Raw genomic sequence first — 27481 nt, 5'->3', positions numbered from 1 at the left:
GTACTGTAAAGAGTTATTGTCAAATAGTTATGCCTTCACGTTAATACCTAAATGTCAGCTATTCGTAACATTGCCCAGCTACTTCTCTCAAAGGTTGTATCTATACCTTAATGAAATGTGACTACACCTAGTGTAAACACATCCAAAGAGGCAGTAAACCAGCTAGTTTGGGGTTCAGTAACAATGTTTAGCTGTGGCTCTGTGGTTTCAGCATATACGGCAGATCCAGCTGCAATCCTGAAGTCCTTGATGCCTGGCTGTACTACTCTTGGCACACGAACAAGTTTATATGAGAACGGTCAAAATACCACCTGTGAGTGCAATGTAGGCATTGACTAAACCTTCGTTATTTACAATTCATCAGAAGTGAGAAGGGATGACTTGATTGCTTTGCCTTTCTGTAAAGAAAAATTTGACAGCGCTTGACCATATTGCATTTGAGTTTTTCCAGTTCTTTGCTCAGTAGCCCATTATATGATGCAAAGTCATCTGCTGACAGAGGTGTGCTTCTTGGTTAGACAGTTATCATACCATAGTCTAAAAGCTGTGATAGTATGAGGCAAATGCTGACAGGGAGTGGAAAAAGTAGATATGGCAGATAAGATGCCTTGCAAAGCAGCATTATAGTAGCTTGTCAGACGTCAGTCTGTATTTGTAACTCTTCTTCATATGCTTTGTTGCCCTAGGTAAAATTCTTAAACTTATTGCTGCAGTAAGTGACTTTTTATTAACCATGAACAAGCACATCCCATTTCTTTTACTTTTTTTTCAAAACTAGAGCAGGAGGGCAAGAAACGAACAGCAAGATAGTGCACTGGAATGATTATATGATGCTATGAGACTTACCAGTTTAGTGATGATATAAAGCTTGCATTAAAACACTGGCGTTTATTGGAAAGAAAAGAGTATGTGTGCACTTGATTAAATAGTTAATGTGTGTTCCATTTTTATCCTTGGTGGAGATCCCCATATATCCTAGACTGTATTAATAGTTGTCTGCTTGCTTTGAGCCAGTTTTTGTGGTTAAAAAAAATAATTCTAATTTTTGTTCAATAGTAGGATTGGCTGTAGTGTTGTCTGGAAACTAAACTACTGGGTATTATGCTCTCAGGAGACAAGGCGAGCTATTTTCATCGTACACGTCTCAGTATGCACAGACTTATGTATATGTGATCGTCTGGTTTCTTGCCATATAAGCTGACATTAAGTTTCTTGTAAGATATGCAAAAGCAAAGACAGCATGTCAGTGTGATGATATAGACATGACTGAGCTGACTGTAAATCTCCTTAAAATATCCTGTTAAACTTCTGCTGAATATTTACTAGCCCACACACATTGTAACAAGGCTGGGTATCTGAAAATCCCAGCTAAAGCGACCTGTCACCCAACTCTATTCGTTATTGTGAATACTTCCTAGATTATCCCTGGCTTTGACTATGCTAATTTTATTTTCTATTTCTCATACAATCAGGCAAGCCTGACTGGACTAGACTGGCTGCCAATCCCGGCAAAGCATTAGAAGATCAACAATTCAAACTACTCTTCAGTAATTAAATGAGGTTGACGTAGGAAAAACAATTTATTTTTGTTTGCCTGGTTTTTTTTTAGTTTTATGAAAGCTAGTGATAAATAGGCTATTCAGACAGTGAGACAATGGACTGCTCAGTCAAACAGTAGAGTGGAGAAGTGTTCTCCTTCCTTTTAGGCTATTAAGAAGAGGCTGACGTTCCTTGTTTCTCTGTTTCCCTCAACTTGCGGTTGTTTCTCCTCATGAGTATTTTCTTACTTCTGATCATTTTTGAGCGGCGGGATCATTTTCCCTGATGGTTCTGCTTTTCCTCAGTCCTCCTGCAAAAAGCTTCTGAACAAGAGCTTCTTCTGTCCTAGGCTAAAAAGCAAAGAGGGATCCCTTCTAAAACTTCCTGTGTGGGAACTGATAAAGAAGTAGAAATGCACGAAGACTGGCGTTGCTCAAGCAAGGCGCCGAGTGTTTTGTTCCACTTCCATCTGTATTCTGGCCTAGCAGGATGAAAGCCCCTGTGTGTCTGGATGCCGTGCAACAACATTGAGCTGATGTGCTGTACTAATAAGGTCGTTTGAGAGGCAAGCTATTAGCACAGGTGCATTTGTGTACTAATGCAACTGAACTGCTTTGGAAATGGAGTTATGTCACATGGTGATGGTTTATAATCAGGTCCTCTGCATTTTAGTATGTGTAAGAATATAATCTCCTCTGCTGCTGTGGGATTTACAGGCAAAGTTGTTCAGAGGCTTCTCCATCTTCAATCCTCAGTGAAGAAATGGGCAATCGATGCCTCATCAGCGCTTTCTTCTGGCCCCTCACAGGCACCTTGCAGGCAGAGGAAAAGCTTTCTGCCTCAGGTGAGAAAGCATCTACCCCCCGCAGGCAGCCACAGCCTTTCTGTAATTTACATTTCTCCAGGCTGCTCTTGTCAATCACTAACAATGTCGAAAAATACTCAAAAGCACTGTACAAGGCTCATCCCTCAAAGAATCCCAAAATACACCATGGGAGAGTCAAGTAAGTAGAAGGTGGTGACACGTACATGCCGGCTTTCCTGGCTGCCCCGCTGTGCGGCGGGCAGCTGCCGGCCGTTAGCTGGTGGAGTCATAGGAAGACTTGGGATGGCCTTGGCTGCATCTGTTACTCGGCTTGTTCATCTGCCGTTTTGCTTATGAGTAGTATTTCAAATATCTTTAAAGTGATCTGAGGCTTGCCTCGTTATGGTTTGTCAGCACTTGAGGGAAAAATAGGCAAGATTGATTAATGTAGTTTATGGATCCAGAAGTGGCTGTATACGTGTTTTGACACTAGGGAGGGAAAGGCGCAAGTGTTTCTCTGTGCTGCCTTCAACTTAATGAGCAGCCCAACTGACATAAAACAGCTCACATTATTTGAGAGTTCTTTGATAGTGAAGAAAGCCTCCCAAAATGTAAAAGCAAACAAAAAAGTTAAAAATGGGTGGTAGCTCTCACATCTTTTTCAATTAGACTGAGAGTCATTCTGTGGTGATGATTACCTTGTGTTTAATATAAAATTATAATGACACACAAAATAATTGTTCCCATTATGCCTTGTTATCTCTAGTTTTCTCTGTAATACCGAAAGTTGGCTTCAAAAAGCATAATCTTTTTCCTCCAGGCCACTTTGTACCTTGCAGTCCACATCATAATGATCTTTGATGTTCAGATATATTTGCTGTGCTGTTATAGACACTGATTAAAGAAGTAGAAGATAACAGAGAAAGGCTTAGCCTGTTAGACTGCTGCAGAGGTATTAATTGCTTGGTCATATTTACTGATGAAATTTTAGTCTCCTGGTGTTTGCTGTGACATTTGTCAGTAAGCTTTGAACATCCTTTCTGGAACTAGTTGACCTGCTACACCGGGTTATCAGGTCAACGCTAGTTCATCTGCTAACTTTAACCATGCGTTCAAGTCTTGCTAAATTCATATATGTGACTTCTCTTTTCAATGGAATGTACAACATGAAATGGATACTAGGCTGCTTCCAAAAGCAGTATTACCACAGAATTGTGGTGCTATACCCTCTCTGATAAGCCCTGTCTCGCACATGGTACTTTTGGCTTCAGAACCAGTTCTGCATGTTGCTCAGATGTTTGTCTTTGTTCTGTCACGTATTAGTGTTAGTGAAACATCATATGTTCACATCTTGGGCAGGTCAGTGGGACTTGCATATGTGATTCATTCCCTTCCTGACTCCGTTCTGCAAGGAAAAAAATAAAATCCTTAATATCTGTCACATGAAGACAAAGTTGGATTTACAGTTGAGAAGGCTGTGTTTCTTGGTTCAAATAAACTCTACTGCGGGAGTGAAATTGCTTAGATGCTCCTGCTAGGTGATTGACACAAAGACTGAAAAGAAAATATAAATAATAATAATAAAAATATCTTTCTGGCAAGATCATTCAGATAATTTGTGGTCTTATAGTCCTACTTAGAGTTAAAAATCCTGTTCTCAGCATCTTGCTTCTTACATCAATTATCCTGCTGTTCTCAGTGGGCAGCAATAAGACGAAGACATGGTGTTGACAGAGAAGAATATAGAGATTGTTCCATAAGAATATAGAGAGCCACTTTCCTTCTATCTTTCCACTCTTCCTCCTACTCCCAGTTCTCGTCAGTGTGAATCATTCAATTCTGCTTAATGTTTTCAGAAGATATTTTAATACTGAAATACTCTTCTGGACCGCAATGTTCCTTTTCCCTGTCCTACTTTTCTCTTTTTTTTTCCCCTTTGCCAACAGGGTTGTGAGATCTTCCTGCATCATTCTGCTATATTTGTGCCTGTAGAAGATTTAAAGATCTTCCTCTGCTTTCTTGGCATCTTTGGCATAGCATTCAGCCTTGATCAGTTTTGTTCCCTGGAACTTCATGGATATTTTCCTTCCCCCTCCCTGCTTCCACACACACCCCCCCCTCCATTTTTTTCTTTTTTTTTCTTTCCTTCCTCCTTATCATTAGTTTATCATAGGACTGGTAAGGACTGCTTCTGTATGTGAATGTCAAGATAGGAATATGAAGTTCAGATTCTGAAGTATCTTAGTTGAACAACAATGTATGGAGTAGCTGTATGCTCAGCTGTCATAAAAAAGTAGCAATTGTGGTTTTGTTTCATTTATAGTTTTAATGTAATTTTATGTAATTAGCTTACTGTTTAGTTGACTAATACCATCTGCTAAATAAAATTGAAGGAATTCTTAAAGCTGAGTTTAGAATTTAGCTTATTTAATCTCATCTATGTAGCATAATACTTGCTTTTTGATCTGAACTGCAAAAAAGATACTCTTTGTTTTTAGTATTTTTTAAACACAAAATTTCATTTGTTATCCATGTTTGTAGTGTTAATTTCCTCTATTTTACCAATACTAATGCAGCAAGCAAATGTATTTGCTATACAAACTGTTTCAAGTGTTAGTGTAGGGGGGGAAAAAAAAATCACGTGGGTTAGTTTTGTTCTATTTACCTAATTTTTTTATCATTAAACAGGTACCCAAATTTGTTCTCACCCAAGAGTTGCTCCTCTGATTAAAAAAAAAAATAAATAAAAAAAAATCCATGCCTGTCATTGTAGAGATTGTGCACTCTAGTTCTGTGCACTTGGGTAAAGGTAAATACTAGAAGCTGTTTCCATCTGATTTGACAGCTTGCTGCTCTTATCCTTATCTACTCTTAGAAAATGATTTCTTGCCAACAGTAGCTGTCAGTAAGAGGTCCCTTCTTCAGCAGACAATGAAAATGCCAACTAATAGTGCAGCAAGGAAAAATAGTTATAATACCTTGTAGTAAACTAGGTAAAGAAGCCATATTTCCCTCAAACAAAAAGGATGCAAGAAACCAGTATTTTCCATGATTATTAATGTTTTCGCATTAGTAGTGATGACTAGAGAAAAAAGGAGAAGAAATATTTTAAAGAAGTATGGCATTCTTAGAATATGCTTATTATTAAGAGGTTACATTTTACTGACAAGAAGCAGCTGGATTCTCTTGTAATACCTTTAGAGTTTAGTTTTCCATAGCTATTGTTCTGGCACACAGCTAGTTGTTCACCACACTTTGTTTTATGCCTCCTAAACAGAATAGTGTTTTTTAACAAACACCGCATCGGGCATTTAAACATCCTTCGAGCATTTGGGATTGCATTTCAATGTTTTTGTGCATATATTCTTTTTTTTATAAGCAATTTCGTAGTAAAACGCCAACTCATCTTTGGGCTAATAGCCCAAAATATCACTCTGCACAGTAATTATTTCTTGCTCCTTTGGTTCATTTCACTTCAATAATAATAAAATCACTCTAAAAGTGGTAAAGGTCTGACTCAAATAATACTGCAGTGAATGGAAAATTCTGTTTTTGAAAAACAAGGCTTAAGAGAAAAGTAATTTCAGTGCACAGATTGCCATAAACCAGCAGATTTAAAAAATATATAAAACCTGTTAATAATTATGTGGAAAAGTTTTGCATAGTATTATCACTATTAAGAAATATCAGTGATATGAGCATAGCATCTGAATTAGGTATTCACAAGTTTGGTTTAGGTTTGCTAATGAGCTCTTCTTCAGCCTTTGAACAAGCCACTTAAATCTTACTTTTCCCCTCTGGAATGGAACTTGTACTAACTATTTCCATTAGATATTGGATCATTTTTTAAATTTTGGTGACTCATTATTGTATTAAAAGCTCACCGCATTTATGATGGTACAATATCCCTAAGAAGCTAGTTGCTAAATAAATATCAGGATACATAGTCATTACGGTGATTCTTGGCATAATTTTTAGTCCACTTTGTCAGAGAAGCGTAACACCAACGAATCATCAATCTTCCCAACACCTTCACCAGAACTTTCTGGTACTTAATCTTTTGACTAGATGTTGCATGGATGTTTTCCTTGACTTCCATTATTATTTTCAACTTTGGTCAGAAAGTTAAGTTTGGCTATGTTTTTAAGAAGAAATTACTGTAAAGTTACTGTGGGAAATGCACCTGATAATGATCTCATAAGTAAAAAATTCAAAGGTTATAATTATATATTAAAAATATAATTAGTAATGTATAAATTTATGTAGCTACATAAGTCTGTTATTGCTGTATATAAATTATGTAAGATATACCGTGGTAAATTTGGTGTCTTTGTTCTTAACGAAATGGCAGAATTTGAAGGATAAATGTTGTATTGCATGCTTCAGAGTTCTTGAAATAAATAGGAAATAGTTTTTTCTGTCTGACACTTGTAACAGCTTTGAAGAGAAGAATTGTTTGAAAGTTAAATACAAAGATTACTCTCTGAAAACAGTGTAGGGCTCTCTAAATGGGTGGTACTGCTGCTGTGGATGATTAGAAAGTGTGGAAGGAATGGCCATTAGTAAGTTGTTTGGGAAACAGCCATAGTTATTTAGAGCACTGGAGCAGCCCACAGGCAGCCCAGCCTCAGCAAAACAGTCTGGTTATGCTAACTATGTTGGAGAGCTGAAGGAAAGTGGTTTACACTTCAGTTCAAAGTCTGAATTTATTCTCCAGTGGCAGTGTTCTCTCTCTCAGTTCTACAGTAGTGCTGTAATTTCCTTTGAAACCCAAGTCACTGTGGGATATCTGCTTCTCCTTCAGCAGGATACCAGAAAGCCCAATATTCTTCCTTTATATAGAGAGAGGACTGGAGACAAGGATACTATTTTTTTTCCCTTGATTGTAGTCCAACAGCATCTCTAATCTGTGAATCCTAAATAGCAGGGGAATAGGAAGAGAGTCTGTTATTAGCTACTAGCTAGGCTTTTTATCACCTTTGCATATACTAAGAATTTAAAGAAATAAACAATTCTGAGACGTGGACTCTATTACTCTGTTTTGAGACATGGACTCATCAGACTGTTATTTCTTCCCCTGCCTTCCGGGTGGTGCTCTGCAAAATCATTCAGCAAACTCATCTGTGCTGAAAACTACAGTGCAAACAAATGCCACCGCTGGTCAAGGAGGGATTGGCTTTGTCAAGATGGGGTTTTTTTGTAGCATGTCAAGTGAGATGGACTAAGTTCGGTATTTTCTTTGCCAGAAAATGACAGATCTTTTTTCCTGGTCTGATTAAAAGTCAGGCCTTCCATCTATATTCATGTGTTCTATGGAACTAGCCTGATTTTTTTTCTGAGGGAAAGTTACTGTTAATTAGAGGAAAATGAAGTTATCCAGGTTGGTTCTCAAGCTGAGCATGTTTAAATGCATTAGATAGTCATCCAGTTGTTTCATTATTTTCCCTTTCTTCAAAATATGCCAACGGTGAAAAATCGTTCTTTACATACTTATTTTCACCATGGGTTACATGTCTTCATTTTCCTATCCGTAATGGATTTCATACCAGTATGTGCTGAGGTCCCATTACATAAATCTGGTAAAAAAACTAACCTTTAGTGTGGACAGGACAATAATTTACACACATGCCTCTTTGTACCTCTTCTGGCAGTGTAAAATCCCAGTGTAGATTGAGTAATACAGGTATTTTATTAAGGTTTCCAATAGCCTTCCTTTGTAACAGGGAGTTTTATTCCCACTCAAGCTTGGACTGTCTTCATTGCCAGCCCTCACACATGTAAAAATTAAATGATGGCTGATGCAATTATAGTATGTGCAAAAAGTTTGCACATAACTTTGTTTTAAATTACAGAAAAGGTCACAAAATAGAGGGACTGAGTGCTCAGTGTCCTTCTCTTTGCTTGCATGCGCTACCACACTGAACTTTTCTTTCAGTTCTTAGAACACAGAAGGTATTTGGAATATGAACTATTAAAGATGCTAGTTAATCATTTTAGTGTCTTCAGTTGCACTGCTGGCAAAAGATGGAGAAAGTCATTTTATGACTCATCTTCTTCCCTGCCACCTATATTTCTATACCAGTGTGGATGCGTATTGACTGGCAAAGCTTCACAGGCTCTCTCTTGCCTTAATAAGTTATTTAAAACAAAACAAAACCATACAACTTAAAGTGTCATGAGAAGCCTGCTTCCTGGATAGGCACTAATTTGCCTTTTCCAAGTCTGACATACGTCCTTTGAGCACTCTGATTCTCTTGGTTTGACAAACCCTAGCACTGATTTCCTATATCCCCTGCACTGTGGCTCCTCTGGCACGTTTCCAGGATGCTGTCCTTTCTGTTCCCCTCTCCTGGAAAGGAGCTAACATGATCCATCTACTTTTAGCTTTGAGGACCAGAGCTGTCATTTCAGTTGGTTAAGTGCACCCTTCCATTTCTGCAGGAGGCTGTCTCACAGTTCACCACTCAGGACATAAGTGATGATTTTGAAATATATGATAATTTTTTTTTTTTAGAACAATGCCTGGTGTTTAAAAAGTGCATATTTTGGCATCTTTAGTACATGGTTGCCTCCTTTCCTGAGTCAGTTTGGTGCTCTGAAGTGTTCCTCCGGGCTAATCCTGAGGTGTCTGGGGTGCTGAGAGTTCTCCTCTTCCACTTGTATTTTTCTGCTGCCGCGGCCTCCTCTCACTTTCTTGAATGATTTGAGCTCATCGGTGCTACAAAATACAATTCCTTGTGAGAGTTTCAGGTCAGCGCTGGTTGACTGCTTTGTTCCTGACCCTTGTGAAATTTTATGGTATGGGAACTTGATGGCAGTAATGGCTTACAGTGTTTACACACTTGCAGTGCACGCATAGTTAACCAAGCTGTGCAAATCAAGGTGTCTTTGGGCTCTGCTGTCAGTCAGTGCAGTGACTAGGTTAGATGTTGAAGGTGTTGTGATCTACCTTTTCTCTTTTTATTTTTTTTTTTTTTCTAACCTGGATCCCTTCATTCATCTGATTCATACTATAGCCTTCCTAAAAACGTTAGTGTGAGGGATAGGATGGCAGAACTGAATGGCCTGGAGGGTGGTAGACGCAGGAATTCCTTAACGTTTTAATTCCACCAGAGTTGCTGTGTCATAGAGCACCGCCCTGAAATAACCTCCAGCAGTTACCGCCTTTGACAATGGGATTTCTATTGAAATAAAATGTAATCTGTGTTTATCAATCTTTTGTCATTACCTTTCTGTCAGCTGAGAAGCTGTTTCCTGGTGCGTTGGGGTGTACCAGCACAGCTCGGAGGTAGAAAACTGTTGTATTGTCAAGTCCATGATCTTGCAGTAGTTTTAGCTTAATCGGAGTATCTACATCAGAGGAGAACATTAAACAAAACTGAATTGTACAAAGACTGGGAAATGGGAGGACATATTCAGAACAATGTGTGTGTTGGTATTGTGTTTATTTGTTTATTTATGAAGAATGCCTACAAAGTTGCAGTGAGGTTGTGATTTCTGGTTTGAATCTTTTTAGAGGTTCTTGCAGTATAAGCAGTGGTTTCGTGGGCTGAATCTGGTTTACAGGACAGCTTTGTCTGGAATTTTGTCTTTCTTTTGTGGGAGAAGTGGAAGGACTGTTCATGTAGCACTCTGGCTGCACTGAGGCAGCTCCTGGGAGACATGACATGGTACCTCCATCTGAGAGATGAGTGGTTGGGAAGCATTTTTCTTCCTGAACTTGTTTGTTGACCAGTCCTGAGTGAGGGCTATGCTGTTAAGAGTTTCTGTAATGTTACCCTGAAAATATTTCACATAGTTGATACATAACTATAAACAGTAAGGAAGTGTTATTTGATCCTGTGGCACCTCAAGTAAAGGTACTGGTGAGATTTTTTTCATACAGTAGTCTGTCACGTGTAGTGAATCAGGGTGTCTAGCAGAAGTGGGAGTATGTGAGTATACCTATCATTTTTCTTTGATGGCTTGCTTTATTCTGGGTGCATGCTAAAGACTCCATTAATGTGATATTTATTATTTAGTTAGATTGTAGAGCCCTCACGCATTTGAGATTAGGTTTGTTAAAGGTGATTGGATTGCCAAAATCTGCAAGTATGTCCTAGGCAGAACAAGGAGTCCATACTCTAGACTAAACAGAGTAAATGGTGAAGCCTACGAACACTTTAGCAGCTGCACAGCATCATCTCTCAGGTTTATTGAGCTGACAGAGCCACTGTACTATCATTTGAGGAGGAAAAGTTAATTTTCTGTGACCTAGCAAGTGGAGCGGGTATATCAGAAACTACTGAAAAAGTGTCATGCATTCATACCCATTTGCATCAGGGTTTCAAAACCAAGGAACAGAAGTGAAGCGCTGTCAGCCAAAAGCCAGTTGGTTCAGTACCCATGCTGATATGGTGTTGGATAGCTTTCAGAGCTCTGCATAGTTTTCAATTATGTTTTTCTTTCACCTGCTGTCATTCCAAAAGCCCTGGAATTGATCAAGAGATGAAGTGTTGAACAAACAATATAAATAACACTCTTAATAAAAAGAAGAATAATATAAATAACACTCTTAATAAAAAGAAGAATAATATATAAAAGTTGGGAGGTGGTAAATCTCTAATATACAGGCTGTCTCAACATTACCACATACCCACTGAAATAATAATAAAAAAATCAATGTATAAAGTAGATTAAACTCATAAATTATGAGTATATAGAAACCATTTATCCCTTTAGGAAAAAAGAAACAGGGCACTTTTGCTGTTGAGTTAGCAAAATGAGGTAACTTGATCAAAATATGCCTATTAACAAGCTTTTGGAGGCAAATTATTGCAAATGGTATGAATACTTGTATGACATTTTGAAAAATTCATTATTTCTTTGGAATAATAGGAAAAACAAATACCTTGTACAAACCGTAATGTTCTCTTAGCAGAACTTGTACAAAACCTGTTCAACTTTCAAAATAGTAACCTTTAGCATTTGCATGAACTTTTCTGTTCTCAAACCACTCAACAAACATTATCTAATTGATCTTCGGAATATCTTTGTGAGAGATAGTGTGTCTGTATTGTAGAAAAACTATTTAAAATGTTGGGCGCTCTTCTTTGCCTTTTTTTGAGTGTGCAACTGAGCTTCCAGAATTTTTATTGTGCCTCCGTTCATGAAACTCTTTCCCTCTCTAGAGCAAAGTGAATGCCTGATGAACTGTGAATGCTAAAGAGTGGAGCACCACTCTGCTTTATCAAGTAGTACCCTTGAAAGGAAAAAGCTATAAGCTGCTGCTGAATCTAACCTTTTGACAAGGAGGAAAAGGTGTTGTTCTTTATAGCTATGGTTATAACCTTTCAAGTGTGAACGATGTAACTAGTGTTGTGCTCTTTCTTTGTGCATTACCCAACAAAAGATAATTTAGAATATTTGGATATTGGAAACTTGTTGACCTCTGTTGCAAATCTCAGCCTTTTTTTTTTTTTTTCCCCCAGTAGGATGAAGTAGACCACACTCAAAAGTCCTCAAAAGACTCAAAGGAATGCCAGATTTTACTTTTTATTTTTTAATTATTTTTTTATTTTAACCAAATGCAAGCTTTGTCTTCTGTTTTAGGAAGGATGATCCTTTAACAAAACTTCAGAACAGAGATAAAAATATAAAATGCATACACAAATATCAATGTTCCCACAATGTTTAAACTGTAAATAACTTAGTTTTCTTGGCCCTCATTTTGTGAGAATACTAATTCTGTGGGGAAATGTTCCTTTCATCTCTCAGCTGTATTGCAGAACACTTCTTCCACTTCCTTTACTTCATTCCTCCAGAGGTTATCAGACGTTTATGTTCCATTAGCATCCAGCTGTATTGTTGTAGTAGGCACTGTGCAAACCCATAGTGAGATACCATCCATGGCAGAAAAAACTTGCAGTTAATGGATGAGTAACAAATACCAAGAATACAAATAGAAAGGCATCAGGAGGGGAAGCCTCCCGAACAACAGGTCCGAACAACAGACCAGCAACAGAGCCGGGAGCAAAATATAACTCTCTTAATTCCTAGTTTAGCACCTGTAATTTCATCAGGAGGGAGCTGAGTCTGATTACAGGAATGTATCTGTTTTAAAGGTATAATCTTGAAGAACATAAGAAAAAGAATTCTTTTTTTTCTATACAAGCCACATGCTACATCAAGTTTATTTATACTGAGACATCCTCTGCTGTCAGAATTGTTTCACAAAATTCTCTAATTCTTGAATAGTCTGTTAGCCGTGGCCCAGTGCTCCGTGTAGGGCAATATGTAGCTTTCAGCTGTTAATGTGGAGCTTCAGGTGGCTGGTAAAACAATTTGATTCATAAAATATCTGATCTAGAAATATTCAGTGTAGGTGCTAAGAATGAATAGAAAAAGAGATTTAGTGAAAGTTCCAAGAATATTCAATATTGTGTTTGCTCCCCTTTACCGTAGAGCTGTGAGATTCACAACGTGCTGCTGCACTTGCCTGTGCCTTCATTGTGGTGATACTGCCACAGGGTGAGGTGGCAGTGTGAATGCGTGTGATTCATGACTTTCCTAGTGATAGCTGTAAAAAAAAGTTAATAGCAAAAGAGAAGAGGTTCTTTCTTTTGGGGTTTGGTTTTATTTTACGCTCCAAACTTTTAGAAGTTAATTAGTGTTCATCAAGCCTTTTATGGTGACAGCAACATATAAACTGAAGCCCTTTAATACAGGCATTGTGGTCAAGGCCAAAGGCATCTTCCCCATGCTATTTTTGTCACTTTATCAGAAGCATCAACTGGAAAGTAGTAAGATTTCCTGGTTTTCCATAAAGTTATTTTAGCTCTTTGAGATTTGACTCCATTACGTATTACATTACATATCTTACTTTTAATTGACTTGTTAGACTCTAAGGGGAAGAGAAGAGAAGCAAATGTAAAATCCTTTTGGAAGATATTGGAAATAGATGAAAGTGGTTAAGAAAAGTAAAATGAGAATTCTCACCCTTCAGTTATCATGCAAATAAATGTCTTACCAATGATAATGGCTAGGAATTTCCACAGGTTTTGAGAAGGATGCTTCTTCGGGCCTTTACAGCATCTATTGGGCCCATATGCTTAATTGTCTTTGAGTCTTGAAATCTAATGTGTGCAAATCAAATAGGGGAGCAGAAATAACTTTTTTATTAATTTCAGAGTACTGATGGTTTAGGTGTAAAATAGTAGGGGAATATGGAGGAGCTGCCCTGTTTATCAACCTGATGAGGGCTTTGATACCAATCAACATTACTTTCACAAATTAAAACTAAAAGCGCCTCTGAAGTGTTGATAACTTTGTGGATAATCACTATAGTTCTCTTTCCACTCCTTTTTTTAGCAGGGGTACAATATCACCCTCCTCCCATTCTTTTATTTAGAGGGAGAGGAAATAAAAAATATTCTTCAAAAGCCTAGTCTGTCAGATACAAGCCTATTTTATTCAACAAACAAAATGACCTTAAGGAGTTAGACTCAAAAATACTTTCTCTTATCATCCTTTTATGTAGTTTGGAATTGTAGAAAATTTTTAAAAACTGCACATCTTTGCTCTTTAATGGGTTTTACATAAGTTAAAGTGGGTTGGTTGTTATGTTCTTGGTCATACTTGCCTCCTCTCTCTTGTTCTTTGCCATATGTGGCAGGTAGGCTTTCTTTCCAAAAGAGAAGACAGAGATCAGTACTACTTATAATTAACAAAAAAGACAAATGCTGTTTCTCTACTGAAGTTGAATATTAAAGGCATTCATAAACTTTTTTTTTTTTTACTTTGAAGTAGAGAGGTTTTGGGTTTTTTAAATTATTTATCCTGTAATCCCCCCTGTAATGGGGTAATGCAAATATTTACATTGCTAAAGAAATTGTTACAGCTCTGAAATGGGTTATTTGTTCAAATACCAGATTCGGATTTTCTGCTGTGCTAGTGATTTTTTTTTACAATCAAAGATTCAGTTTCTGAACTCCCACTGTATTGAGATTCTTGTGTTAGTGTCCCTTATCATAAATGTTGCCTAGGAGCGTCTTTTTCATGGCTGTTACTTGGGAGATAAATGCAATTGGGATAATAGAGAATAACAGACCTCTTGCAGAACTTCCAAAAAACAGATGTCATTGCAAAAAAAAAAAACCAACCTAAAAATTGAAGGCTTTTTTTACTGGACCAGCATCTTTTCATCCCTAAACTCTACTTATGAAAAAACAGAGATGATGATTGTTATGTATTCAGTTCTTTTTCATAGATGAGTCAGGAGAAATGCAGAAGGCTTGTAAAGAGAGGGAATGCAATCTGTAACGGCTGTTATTAATTTTACAAGCTAAAGAGTAGTAAATAATGCACAAATATCTGTAGAACTCCTTAGCAGTTTTCTTGACTTGATGTGCACTTTTCTGTGAATTAAAGTTGCTAGTTTGGAACTTCTGACAAGTTGATTACAAATGACTTGGCTGTTCGCTAAATACGTCAGTCTTTTTTCAAGGAGTTTGCTTCACTCAAGTAGTAATTCAGTTCACATTTTTTGATACGTTCACCAATTTGTTTTAACTTTTATTTTGTGAATAAGTCAGATAGTTTAAGGTGAGAAGAGTATTACAGAACTTCAGTAACTTGTTGATGTGAATTGTGAATGTCATGTATCAGTTTTTTTAACTTTGAGTCCTACATTTTATTTAGTACGTTGTGAGTTTCCCAATATATTTTATTATTAGCTCATTTTTCATGGATTATATAGGGGTGACAGGTAGGAAGGGGAATGCTTCTCTTATACTTTGTGTTGTCTTTGTTAATGATTTGTGATTATTTTTTAAATTTTTTTTCTAAAGCAAACTATGGGATCAAACTTTACGTTGTTGCTTTTTATTTCCATTTCACTAAATAGTAGTAGATTTCTACTGATTCAGTAGAAAGGGAAAGATTTATTTAAATGAAGATATTTGCACGCATTCATTTCCATTTCTCATTTGGTTTCATAACTCAATTGCAAGCTGAAATTCCAGCGGTTCTCTTTAGTAGGATGTGCTTCTTAAATCCAGGCAGATTAGATTGGACAAGGTTGTTCCTGCTCCACTGTTGTTTGTCTTGCTCTCCTCTGAATGAAAGTGCTTTAATATGCCAACCTGGTGTTTTTCAGGCTTGTTAAATCTTAATCCTCACTTTCAATGAGATAGTTGAGAAATTCATCATGTTAAATTTGAAGCTGAAATTTGTCATATTCATTTTCATTTTGAAAGCAATTAAATGCCTGAGAACTTGACCTACTCTCACTGCAAGGTGGCATAAATGTCATCTTTAAAGTTTAATGGAAATCTAGTTTGATGTGGCCAAATGTGTAACACTTGAACAATTGCTTATTTTCCTACTTAGTGCTACGTAATTTTTCCTGCTATTTATTTAAAAACAACAGCAGCAACAAAACCCCTTGAAAATGTTCCATTTTCCTGCAACAAAATGTAACTAGCATCGGAATTCTCAAGCATTAGGAGATTTTTCAGTTTATAATTGGTTTAGGATAGAAGATGATAAAATGGATTTAATTTTTAATATGCCCATTTATATTGAGTATGATCTATGGACAAAAGGTAGGCAACGAAGTAAAGTTTGAATGGATGGATTGTTTTGTAGCTGTGTGAGATATGTGAATGTTACCTTTGTTCCCATGCTATGATGGAGTGCTATTTCTAAAAGACCTGGGACTGTTTTGGTCTCGTTGTTGGTGCACAGGGAATTAAGCAGGAGGCAAAAAGTAAATATTACAAAGCTGCTTCATTCACAGCTTGCTTTTTCTCTTGTGCTGAATAGGGTCTCCGACAGGGGAAAAAATGAATTTGTAATTAAAGGTTAAATTGTGGTGTATATATATACTTTAGCATCTCCTGAATATTAAATATTCCCTTTCACAATTTCAGGTATTACAGATTTTATATGAAAAAAAAATATAAAACAAGTGGAGAAAAATCCATTTCAAATTCTAGAATTACCGACCTAGTTTCTTTTTCTTTTGAGAATATTAATTTTTAATTTTACACCGTGTGCAGATGGAAAATAGTTGAGTGTTGAAATTTAGTTGGAGTCATGGGGTACGTTTTTAATAGGGATGCGGCTTCATTCATGTGTAATTTCATTTCTATTTCTGAATGCACGCATAGTGGAACAAATATTGTTACAGTTTTGCAGGAGAAATTTGTCTTGACATATGGATTGAGAAACTGGATGGCAGAGTTATAGGTAATAGTTGAAATTATTTGTTTTTCCTAAGGTTAGTTGCACTACTTAAGACAAAAAAAAGGAATGAAGTTCCTCGAGTAGCTGACGTAGCCTCTTTTCCTTGTAGAAAGTCCTCTTTTTCTGTCCCTGATATACCAACAACCAAGAGGATGTGGTTGCTGCAGGTAATAGCTGTTCGTAACTTCTTAGGCTATGAGTAACATCTCTACAAATAAGCATTTATTCTAGCAAATGTTCCGTGTAGCTTCATCTTGAGCCAGAACTAGGTTATTCGTATACCTAATTCTGTATTTAAATAGATGTGAAGATTTATACGAAGCTTTTATAGTTTGGGGAAGTAAAAAGACCTTGTTTTTCATGTTTCTTTTAATAATAAATTGTGAGATTGTCGTGTTTTACGTTTGTTATTTTCTGCTACTATCACTTCTTCTAGTATACCACATTAAGTTAAATTAATCATTCAGAGCTTTACAAGTTTAGACAGAAGTCTAAATGGAATACATTTCAAATGAAATAGTGCAGATTAAATATTGATTGATATTAAAAACATGACACAGATTATTCTGCAGAGCGTAAAATAGAGTATTGCCTTAAAAATTATATTAACTCAGATAAATAATAGACCATACAGCATGAAATGAAGTCTAGAGGAGAAACTATTACATTAAACAATGTTAATAGGGTTTTTCCAGTCTAACAGATGAGAAGATGAACTAAATAATTCTTCTATACATCCTTTCATTTACTGAGCTTCAAAGTGGTTAGGAGCAAGTAACTATATAGCAGGAAATTGTTGTCAATAGTCCAAATGATCATTTGATGTAATGCTCTGTTATGGAAGATTGGAGTGAAAACAAAAGTAGCTACAGATTATGTGGAACGTACAACTGTGGGAAATTGGGTATCATGCACTGCAGAAGCAACATGAGAGTGTGTTTTCACAAACGAGGTTTTTAAAAAAATAATAACCATTTTCCTTATAAGTGTTAATGCTTACAAGCTGCCTAGTCATCTTAATTGCTGCTTTCAAAATGTTTTCTACCTGTAAAAAAGAATAGCAGCAGTAATGGGGAAATAAATTCAAAACTCTGCATATATCCTAGCAAAGAGTGTAAAAATCAAGTGAATCTGAGAATATTTTTAGCAGCTCATTTTATTAAACAAGAGAATGATGGAACGTTTTTGTGACTTTTATCAGTTAAGTGATAAATAACTTTTGAATTATTTCTCATCTTATAAAATACTAGGCTAAAATGAAGTGACTCAGAAGTGATAGCTTCTTTTCCCATGAAAATATTGTATCTATTTTTTTCTTTGTCTTTACAAAATATGTTGTGCACAGTTGGATAACATTATTTTTGTGAATCCTAAAAGGTTTACATCAGGTTTTTTCCCAGCAATGATTACTTTATTCTGCTCAGAGGGAAATGCTGTGTTTGCTCCTGTTTCCATCCCCGTGGCAGGATGCTTCTGCAGCAAAACACAACAGCTTGAAAACAAAGCACTTTCTAAGGAAAAAACACGTATCTGAAATAGTTATCAACCTATTTAGCGGTGTTATGTTAAAACTACATTGAAAGTTTGCATTACTCAGGATTGATACACATTCTTGTAAAGAAAAGGGCTTGAGTAACTGAAGAAGCAGAGTTTAACTGCTACTTGAGCTAATGTTTATGATTAGTGCATCTGGAGGGAAGAATAGCTTGCCATACATTGTGTGTTTGGTGGAAAGGACGTGCATCATCTTTCCATTATTCTTGCTCGTAAAAAAAATACTTGCGAAAGTAGAACTGTTTTATGAAACAACTTTGATGTATTTATAAGCATAATGTGTTTTTTTCATGGATACACATAGACTATAATTATAATGCCAGTTAAATTAGCTTCCTAAATTGTGAATAACATGGGCTATGTTTTCTATAAAACATTAGTTCCAGTTTCTTTTGTAAGTGCAGTTTTTGAGTCACTCAACAAAACTGCAAAGGGAACACATGTGGAGCCTTAAATATATTTTTACCTCAAGTCCTTTATAGATGGGATATAAAAGCACATTGTATAACATAATAAATTGTACGGAAAGGAACCACATGTTTTCCAAGTAGAAAAAATGTGGTTTAGTGATTTGCGTAGTATGTTTATATCCATATGGCATACTTTTAATCCTGCTTACTTACCTAACCATTCTTTCAATTTCTGTGTCATTTGTCAGTTTTCAAACTTCAGTGAGAGCTGAGTCTACTCTAGGAAAAATTCTTCTGTTTAGAGTAGGTAGGCTTAAAAAAAAGCTAAAACTATGAAGATGCTCTAGTTCCACATTTTACTCTGGGGATTTTTATTTAGAGGCAATATAAAATAAAACGGTCCTTTCCCTTTACTAGAGTAGTTTCTAAAGCATAGAGACATATTTTGTTCTTAAAGATCCTTTTCCCACCCAAAAGCTATATGTATGCAGAATGTATGCAAATCACCACTATGAAATGTGAGTCTCACAGTAAGATGCGGAGATCCAGAGACCTGGAGGAAAAACCCAACCAACCTCCCCTCCCCTTTCATAAAAATAGTTTCTTTGTGGGGTTTGTCTCCCTGAGGAACTTCCTGATACTTGGATACTCTGTCATGTGTAATTGGATTGTAGCTCTTTCTGAATACTGTTTTCTCCTCTTGACAGCATGGGGTAACCTTGGAAATGTTCTCAAGAGCCAGAGCAAGATTTCTGAAGCTGAAAGCGCCTATAGAAATGCCTTGTACTACCGCAGCAACATGGCTGATATGCTTTATAATTTGTAAGTATGCATGGCTTTCCTGGAGTTGGATCATCTGTGAGACCTGTTGTGAATGGAGCTATTGATTTACTTGCTGGAAATGGAGATGATCTTAGCTGGTGCTCTGTAATAGTCGTTTCATTAATCATGCTCCTTAAACTATGGGGCGGGCAGAACCTTTTCTTGTCAACATTATTGTATATTCATGTGTTGAGTATGGAGAAGGTGAACTTACAAATCTGTTTGCTTTAAAAGAAGCAAACCCACCCCCTCCACTGAACAAAGTATAGGTAGATGAGCTGGCAACAGTAGCACTCCATCTGTTTCTGACTCTGCTAAAATATAAAGGTGTTATTTAGACTTCTTTTTTTTAAATCTGAATAACACTTGGTGGGGAGAGTGGGTGTAAGCACTTCCTAACATAAGCCAATACCCCTCAGTTAGCTCCAGAGGTCTAAAATGTTAAAATAGCAAATTACTTTTCTCCTGTGACTGACTTAAGAGCAGCGTAGGTTCACAGAAATTTAATTACTAGAATCCTGTTGTAGGTGGGTAAGAGAATAAATATCCTGAGCATCAAAATAATTATGCAGTGGGGGAAGAGATTTCCCAACTCATTAACACACCAAATCGTGAACAGGGAAGCTAGCGTCGTGCTAAGCTTCTCACTGAGGTGTGATCGTGCCACGTGCCCCAGTGGGGAGGGGGCTGATTCTCGTGTGTCCTGGCTGGGCTCCTCACCTGCTCCCTGCTCAGCACTGCTCCTCGTGCCTGCCCTCGCCCTTCCTTCCCCTCCTGCCATCACCCACCCAGCCCGAGCCCCCCTCGGAGGGCTCTGCTGCCATCAGGCTCGATACCTTCAACAGCCATACGCTGTTGTTGCATGATGTGTGTGGAGAACAAAATCCAGGTGGCTGCCGTTCATTCAGTAGTAGCATGAAAATAAAGTCCCGCGCGCAGTAGAAAAGTATGTATGTGAGAGAAACAACATGCGCAAAAACTAAATGCCAATAGTAATCCTCTTTAAATAAATAAATAAACAAATAATGTTCTGCCTGGAAGTCTAGTTTAAAATGGTTGTTTATAATATCTGAAAATTAAGTTTATCATAATATACTTTTTCTTCTTTTTTCCTTGATTAATGGGGAATAAGTTGACCATTTCATTAATTTACCTTACAGGTAAACGTACTGGAAACTCAAAATAATGTAGTGATAGAATTTATTTTGCAAAATCAAATTCATATCTCTCTCTATATATATTTTTAATAATCATACAATTGCAAACATATATGTATGCACATAATTTTTTTGTCTCTGTTAGGCAATGGAGACTGTGAGAAGCGTATTTCTACAAAGCAAATCCTCCTGCTCACATTTAAAAGATAATTTCTGAACCTGGCAGAAAATTGTAGGGAAAAAAGTGATAAGATTGATAGTCCTAAATTTCTCATATGCCATTAATTTTGGGGATAAAAATTATAACTATTACAATTTTTTGTATGCCTATACCGTACTTTTGTCTCCTACTCACTCACTGTGTCATAGAGGGAAACTGAAGTTAATACCAGGGTAAGAAGAGGAAAGGGGGTTAAGCGACAAAGACGGGCATAAAAGAAATCAGATTTCATTAGTTTTGCTGTTCTCAGAACAAGCTGATAATCTTCCAGCTTTCCATTGATACACAAAGTAAATGACTACAAACCTTCATTTCTGTTGAATAGGAAATTGCTTGGAATTCTACTGAATTTGTGTGAAAGGAATTTAACTGAAATGCTGGTTGGGATATATAGGGCTTGAAGTTACCTTACATATACCCGTGAAAGCAAAGGAAGTATATTCAGAGGGAAATGTTTGTGTATATGTATGCATATGCAAAAGAGGATCTCTAGTTCTTAATAACCTTTCTACTATTATCTTGAATGCAATCGCACCCTTTCTTTTCTTTTTAAGCTTCACAAAGCTATTAGTTATTCAACAGAAATTGAAAAATCTTGCATTACTTTTTTTTGTAGTCTTTCCCTATGTTTGATAATTACATATCCAGCATGAAAACTAAGTGGTGAATGGAGTGGGCTTCGATATTATGAGACCGCATACAAATCGATTATTTTAAGCATAAACTTTGAAGAGCTCCCTTGCAAGCTCAGCCCATCCTTGGCATGCAGTTCTGTGGGAGGCTTTTACAAAAACTACTGTAATGGAAAAATGTGGCTTTTATGTGCTTATGAGAGGTCAGTTAGATTTGCCGTTTCTGTTTTTTAGTATGTGCCTTTGAAACTGAAACAGTCATTTAATAGAACTTTAGGAAAAAAGGGACCCTTACAGTAATTTCTAATTACTGTGTTTTGGCCATAATATGTCCTAAGTATATTGTAGTCTCACATGCTCTTTATTTTTTCTTAACACTTATGCCTCAGTATTTGACAAAAATTAATTGGCACATGCAGCCCAATGTTCACACACAGCAATAACAAATCAAAGTGCTATCAGATCGGGGAACAAATTAGTGAGGATTAACTCACAATTTTTAATGGGTAGCAATCAAAGAGAGAAACTACATAAACAGAAGCATTTGATGATCTCTTCCTTCTTTTTCAAGAAATGAAAATGTGAGGTTTGCAGCCAGCTATTAATGCATTAAAATCTAGAGATTTTAACAGATTAGGTGAATGGCTGATTTCCGTGGTGTATTTTTATTTTCTGATGTTATACCTTATAGCTCTGAGTTACAGCTGGTTTTGCCATGTAGGACAACTTAAACTGTATTAATTTAGATTACATAATTACATAATCTCCATTTGGAGGTTTGTCTGGTTCTGAACATGTCATTTCCCGTAGTGTTCAAACATGTCAATTCTGGAACCTTAAATATATTCCTAAACTTTTGGAGACTAGCAGAAAATTTTATATTATTATTTTTATTTATAAAAAAAAAAAAGCTCTTGCTAACATTAATATTGGGTTAGTGGTTCATCACTACTTTAGATATGGGTTAAAAAGTGTTTGTTCTGTTGACGTTTTCTCGGGTACAAGTACGTATAAGTGAACCTTATGCATAGCTTATACCTCAGGATAACTAGTAACCCAGCCTGTCTTGATGATAGGATCTGTGGCCTGGAATTTAGGAAACTTGAGCTCAGTCTAAGGACTTGAATTCTTGTTTGGAAGCTTGCTTTCTGAAACTCTTATGGAAAACCCAGAGCGTAAATTCTTGGTGACTCTGAAAGCATTTGGGATCCTCATAGCAATTTCAGTGCAGAAAGGATTTCAGTTGTTTTATACTGTAGTTGGAGAATGTGTTATAATACGACACTAATAAGGTAGTTTGTACTTGAAAAATACATATAAAATGGCCTCCCGTCAATAACTTCTCTGATGTCTTGAGACTGCACTGCAGGTAATTTTTACAAATAAATCTCAAAGCCGACTTCTCAAAGCTGTGTAACGCTGCTGATTTCAGCTAGATTTCATAGGGTAGTAAATCAGCATAAACGGAGATCTCTTTCCATGCCTTTTTTTTTAAGCAGAGAAATCCATGTATTTTAATACTGTGAAGTACCAAGCACAGAGCTGTAGAAAAACAGTAGTTTCTTCTTCCAAACTAAACAATGTTCAGTAGATTAAAAACAATTATTTTTTTAGCTTTTCAGTCTTTGTTGTCTTATGATTGTTACCTGAAGCTCATGAGTTTTTTTGTATTGTTTCAAATTGCTTCTAATTAATGCCTAAAGTAGAATTGCTTATCAATCAAAAGACAGTTTTGCATACATTATTTCACTTGTATTTAGGCCTGCCTCTGCTTAGAGTATTCTTTTGTCATCTGTATCAGTAATCTAGATTACCTTGAGTTTCTCAGCCGATTTTAAGGATGCTCACAATCTCGCATAAATATTGACTATTCCTCTAAAATGGTACTAATTACTTTAAATGTTGTATTTGAGTATACAATGCCCTATAAAGGATAATTGTCTATAAAACAGCCATCCCCTTGCTTCTCTCCTAAAATGTCTCATTTTGCCTTTAGTGATATAGGGCTGTGTGTATAGTTTATAATTCAAATAATTTAATTTCTTTGAATAAGTTGAAAGTATGCATTTCCGTAAACTTTACCTTGGCAAACTTAGGGTATTATGTCAATAAATGTGGATTTGTTTAGATTTCTCTTAGATAAAGTCTTCAATGGTATCTCAGATTTTAATTCTGTAAAGTCTGGGATTGCAGAAGTGTTTTGTATGCAAAGTTGAACTGCATAAAAATCAATATGAGTAAAGTTCTTCCTTGTCTGTTGTTGTTAGCCTGTATAACATCTGAAATTGTGTTCCCTTCTGCCTTTTAAGGGTGCTGGCATAAAAATCTCCTTTGCTGAGCTATCAGAGACGAAAAGCACTAAAAGCGGGATAACCTACTAACCCATGTTGAACTGTATTTGAACCTACCCCAGACAAAGGTGCTGCACCACTTCACGTAGTAGGAAATGAGTCAAGGTTATGGTTCCTCTTCCTTGATAGCCCACAAGTTTTTATAGTGCAGGATGTCGAGTTAAAAAGCAAAGAGGATGTGTCGTCTGCTGTCTGTTTAAGTACTTAATTATTTTTTTTCTCAGCTGTGAATGTAAACTTGTTACAAGCTTGTTTGGAATTAATCTCTGCTCTGCCAGCTAGTTCTTCCTCTGTCAGACAGTGGCTGAAATTTGTGCCTTACTGTAACCAAAGTTGTCGTGATAAAATCTTGCTGTAGTGTGAGACTGGCTCTTGAGGTAGCACCCAAAGGTCACTTTGGTGATCGGTGGTGTCCTGCAGTGCTCCAGGACTCTTCATAAAGCCTGTGTGATACTTCTTTAGTAATATTGTAGATATTTTTGTTAGTAATATTGGGAGCTGAAATACATTTAGTGACCTAGTGATTCAAGTACATGCCTCAGTATTTGAAATTTTGATGGTTGATAGTCCTTACATAAACTTTGTCCATTTTATAAATTAAGGAAAACAATTTTTGGACTCAGGGACTGAATGGGAGACATTCAGTTTCATAAAAAGAACCTCTTCATGTCAGAGGTTCTCTGAAGCTCTCAACCCAGGTTGCCTGCTGGGGCATGTGAAGGGGAATAGGTGTCTTGTTTGAGGACTGCTGGCACAGCTTACCACTGCCCAGTGTCCAGAGGAGGGAGAAAGGCAGAAACCAATGCTACTCTTCATCCCTATGGCAGCCCTCCCTCTCGTCAAATCAATGAGGGTTGTGAGAGTTGATGCAGTGCTGAAATGGTAGTAATCCCAACTGAACTGCCCCAGTAACAGAGAAAAGGACAGGACTATCCTTGCCGACCAATTTGCTTGCATTTGGAAAGCTCTTCCCTAGAACTGGGAGAACATGACAGAGTTTTGACTGTGGTATCTGAAAGACTAGAGGTTGTTTTGGGGCTGATTGTTTTCTTTTGATTTTTTTTTTTTTCTTTTACTAATGGGGTTATGGACGGCTGTGCTTAGTGAGTTCCGCAAATGGAATGGTCATTTTGTGTTAGTACCTACTGGGTATGTTTGGGTTCTTATTGATTGAAAAAGTAGGATTTATGTTCCATTTACATATTTGCTAACAGGATGTTATTGGAAAACATTAAACATGTTCCCTGTTTGTCCTTTTCCTTAATGATTGGCTTTCTTGTTAATGAAACCTAGTTATAGGCTCTTACGAAAGGTTAGCACTTATTTGGTTGAGTAACTAAATGGCTTACTTACATTAAAACAAAACAAAACAAAAAAGACTTAATTAAAGACCAAACTTAATGGTTTCATGTACCGGGCTGCTGTAGCATGCAGACCTGTCGTTCTACCCACTAGTTTTGCAAATGACAGTGAAAGAGTTGCCTTAGGCAAAGCACATCCTCTATTCCTGCGTGGCTGGAGACACATCTGTGTGAGGAATAAATAAGGATTTTCTTCCATTTCTTTCTTTGCCAGCATAGCACTGAGGTAAATATATTTCTTTGTAGATGATCCCACCTGAAATCAATGGGATGAATGTAGCTTGAGGCATGGATGAACTGCAGTCATGGCAAAATAATAGCGATCAAGCCCTGTATTGGCTGTTATCAGCCAGTAAACAGAATTGATAAAATTATTTCAGTATTTTACCTGGCTTGAAAATTTTACAAATATTTCACTAACATACATGTTTACCTTGATGACAGTTATGGTTTCTTGTATTTGGTCAATTTACACCAGCTTTAGTCACTGAGGAGTTTGCTTTGTAAGGAGACCAGCTGGCTTTTATAGGACTACAACAGGAAGAAATTAATATGTAACTTGAGAAAAACGGTAGACTTTCTACTTCCTGTTTATATTTTGTGACTGCTTTCCAGACCCCGAGAACAGTTTTGTGCCATAAGTATTGAGTGACTTTAGGTCAAAACTAAGGCAGAGAAGGAAGACAGGAGGATTTTTCAAGTTGTTGGTCAAGCAAGACAGGTAAAAGTTGGCAGCTTAAAGAATTCAGGATGGTTGCAAAGAACTCATTTGGGGGAAATATTTTCCTGCACGTACGTATTTGAATGAGCAATTCTATCTATAGACATGATGTGCATCATTTCTAGATAGTGAGAACTTGCTTCTCATTTTTTTCTTCTTTTTATTTTTCTTCCTATTAGACAAACAGGATTCTGAGACACTTCCTAAGTCACTGGGTGAAGTCTGCTACTCTTTCAGGCAGTCAGCACATATCCTCCATTTCATAAATGATTCACACTCTACTGTAAAATTAGCTAGAAGCAATGGAGGCCAAAAAAATCCTGTTGTAAGGTTGTTCCAGAATCTTGCTACTGTGATAGAACTTGTCTCCTAATTAATCCTAAATTAATTCATGGAAAGTTTATAAACGTTTACTTTTTGTCCTGTGGTTTAAGTAGCATTTTCTTATCCAAGTAATTTCATCCTCATGTGTTTCTAGACAGAAATTATTTTTCCGCAGTACTTGTCTTACTAGGCTAAAGGAGGCACTGACTGACTCCCCACCCTCCTTCCGTCTGATAGGCTTTACATTTTCCCAGTTATGTCAGTAAACTTTCTTTGAAAGGAAGTTGCATGTTGCATGACTGGAGAGAAGATGATGTTTTGGAACTACAAACTTCAAGCAATTGCTCCTGTGTTTCATTTTTTGGGGGGTGTGTTAGGGTTATGCTCTTTTGTTTATTTAGCTTGGTATTCTTAGCAACTGTAGAAAGTTTATTAAAAAGTGCCAGAATACTTTAAGCTCTTCATCCAAGTTTATCATTTGAGCTTACTCTTCTGTGTCAAGCATCCTTATTTCAAGGGCGTGCTTTCCTTTGTTCATCCTTGTCTAAGGAAGAAGGAAGGCTTTGTGTCTCTGTAACTACAAAAGATAGGTGCGTACTCGGCACATGCCAGTTGCTCTGCTCCAGCACTGGCTTATGTTCAGCGCTTTGCACTGTATCACTCCTTTCGTATTCTTTCAGTCTGCTCCTTCTCCCCTCTGCCAGCAATCTCCAAAGAGCAGTTATCATTTTGAGGTGCGAACAAAGAGGGGGAAAGGCACATCAAGAACAGATTCACTGCTGGCTATAGGAGGGTATTTAGCTTGCATGGCAAAGTTTTGGCAACGGGGGGCGGGGCTACAGGGGTGGCTTCTGTGAGAATCTGGTGGAAGCTTCCCCCATGTCCACTAGGGCCAATGCCAGACAGCTCCAAGATGTACCCACTGCTGGCCAAGGCTGAGCCCATCAGCGATGGTGATAGCACCTCTGTGATAACATATTTAAAAAAGGGGGTAAAATGCCTGCGTGACAGCAACCAGAAGAGAAGAGGTAGAGAAACAAGTCTGCAGACACTAAGGTCAGTGAAGAATGAGGGGGAGGAGGTGCAGGTGCTCCAGGCACTGGAGCAGAGATTCCCCTGCAGCCCATGGTGAAGACCATGGTGAGGCAGGCTGTCCCCCTGCAGCCCGTGAAGGTCCACGGTGGAGCCCATGGAGGACAGGTGGATACTTGAAGGAGGCTGTGACCCTGTGGAGAACCCATGCTGGAGCACGCTCCTGGCAGGACCTGTGGCCTTGTGGAGAAAGGAGCCCACACTGCAGCAGGTTTTCTGGCAGGACTTGTGACCCTGTGGGGGACCCATGCTGGAGTGGACTGTTGC

General features: G+C 37.3%; 1 protein-coding gene across 2 annotated transcripts in view; it reads left to right on the top strand.

Moving 5' to 3' along the window:
* The window catches only part of TMTC2 (transmembrane O-mannosyltransferase targeting cadherins 2), a 257774-nt gene that overhangs the window by 147112 nt on the left and 83181 nt on the right, over positions 1 to 27481 (top strand). For both annotated transcript variants that reach the window (XM_063322847.1, XM_063322846.1), the window contains one exon: positions 19242 to 19356. In XM_063322847.1, the coding sequence (XP_063178917.1) occupies positions 19242 to 19356 (115 nt within the window). The remainder of the gene's footprint in view (positions 1 to 19241; positions 19357 to 27481) is intronic.

This window comes from Chroicocephalus ridibundus, chromosome 1 (assembly GCF_963924245.1).
Source record: "Chroicocephalus ridibundus chromosome 1, bChrRid1.1, whole genome shotgun sequence".
NCBI lineage: Eukaryota > Metazoa > Chordata > Aves > Charadriiformes > Laridae > Chroicocephalus > Chroicocephalus ridibundus.
Note: the sequence above shows the minus strand (reverse complement) of the source record. Positions and strands in the feature narration are given on the sequence as shown.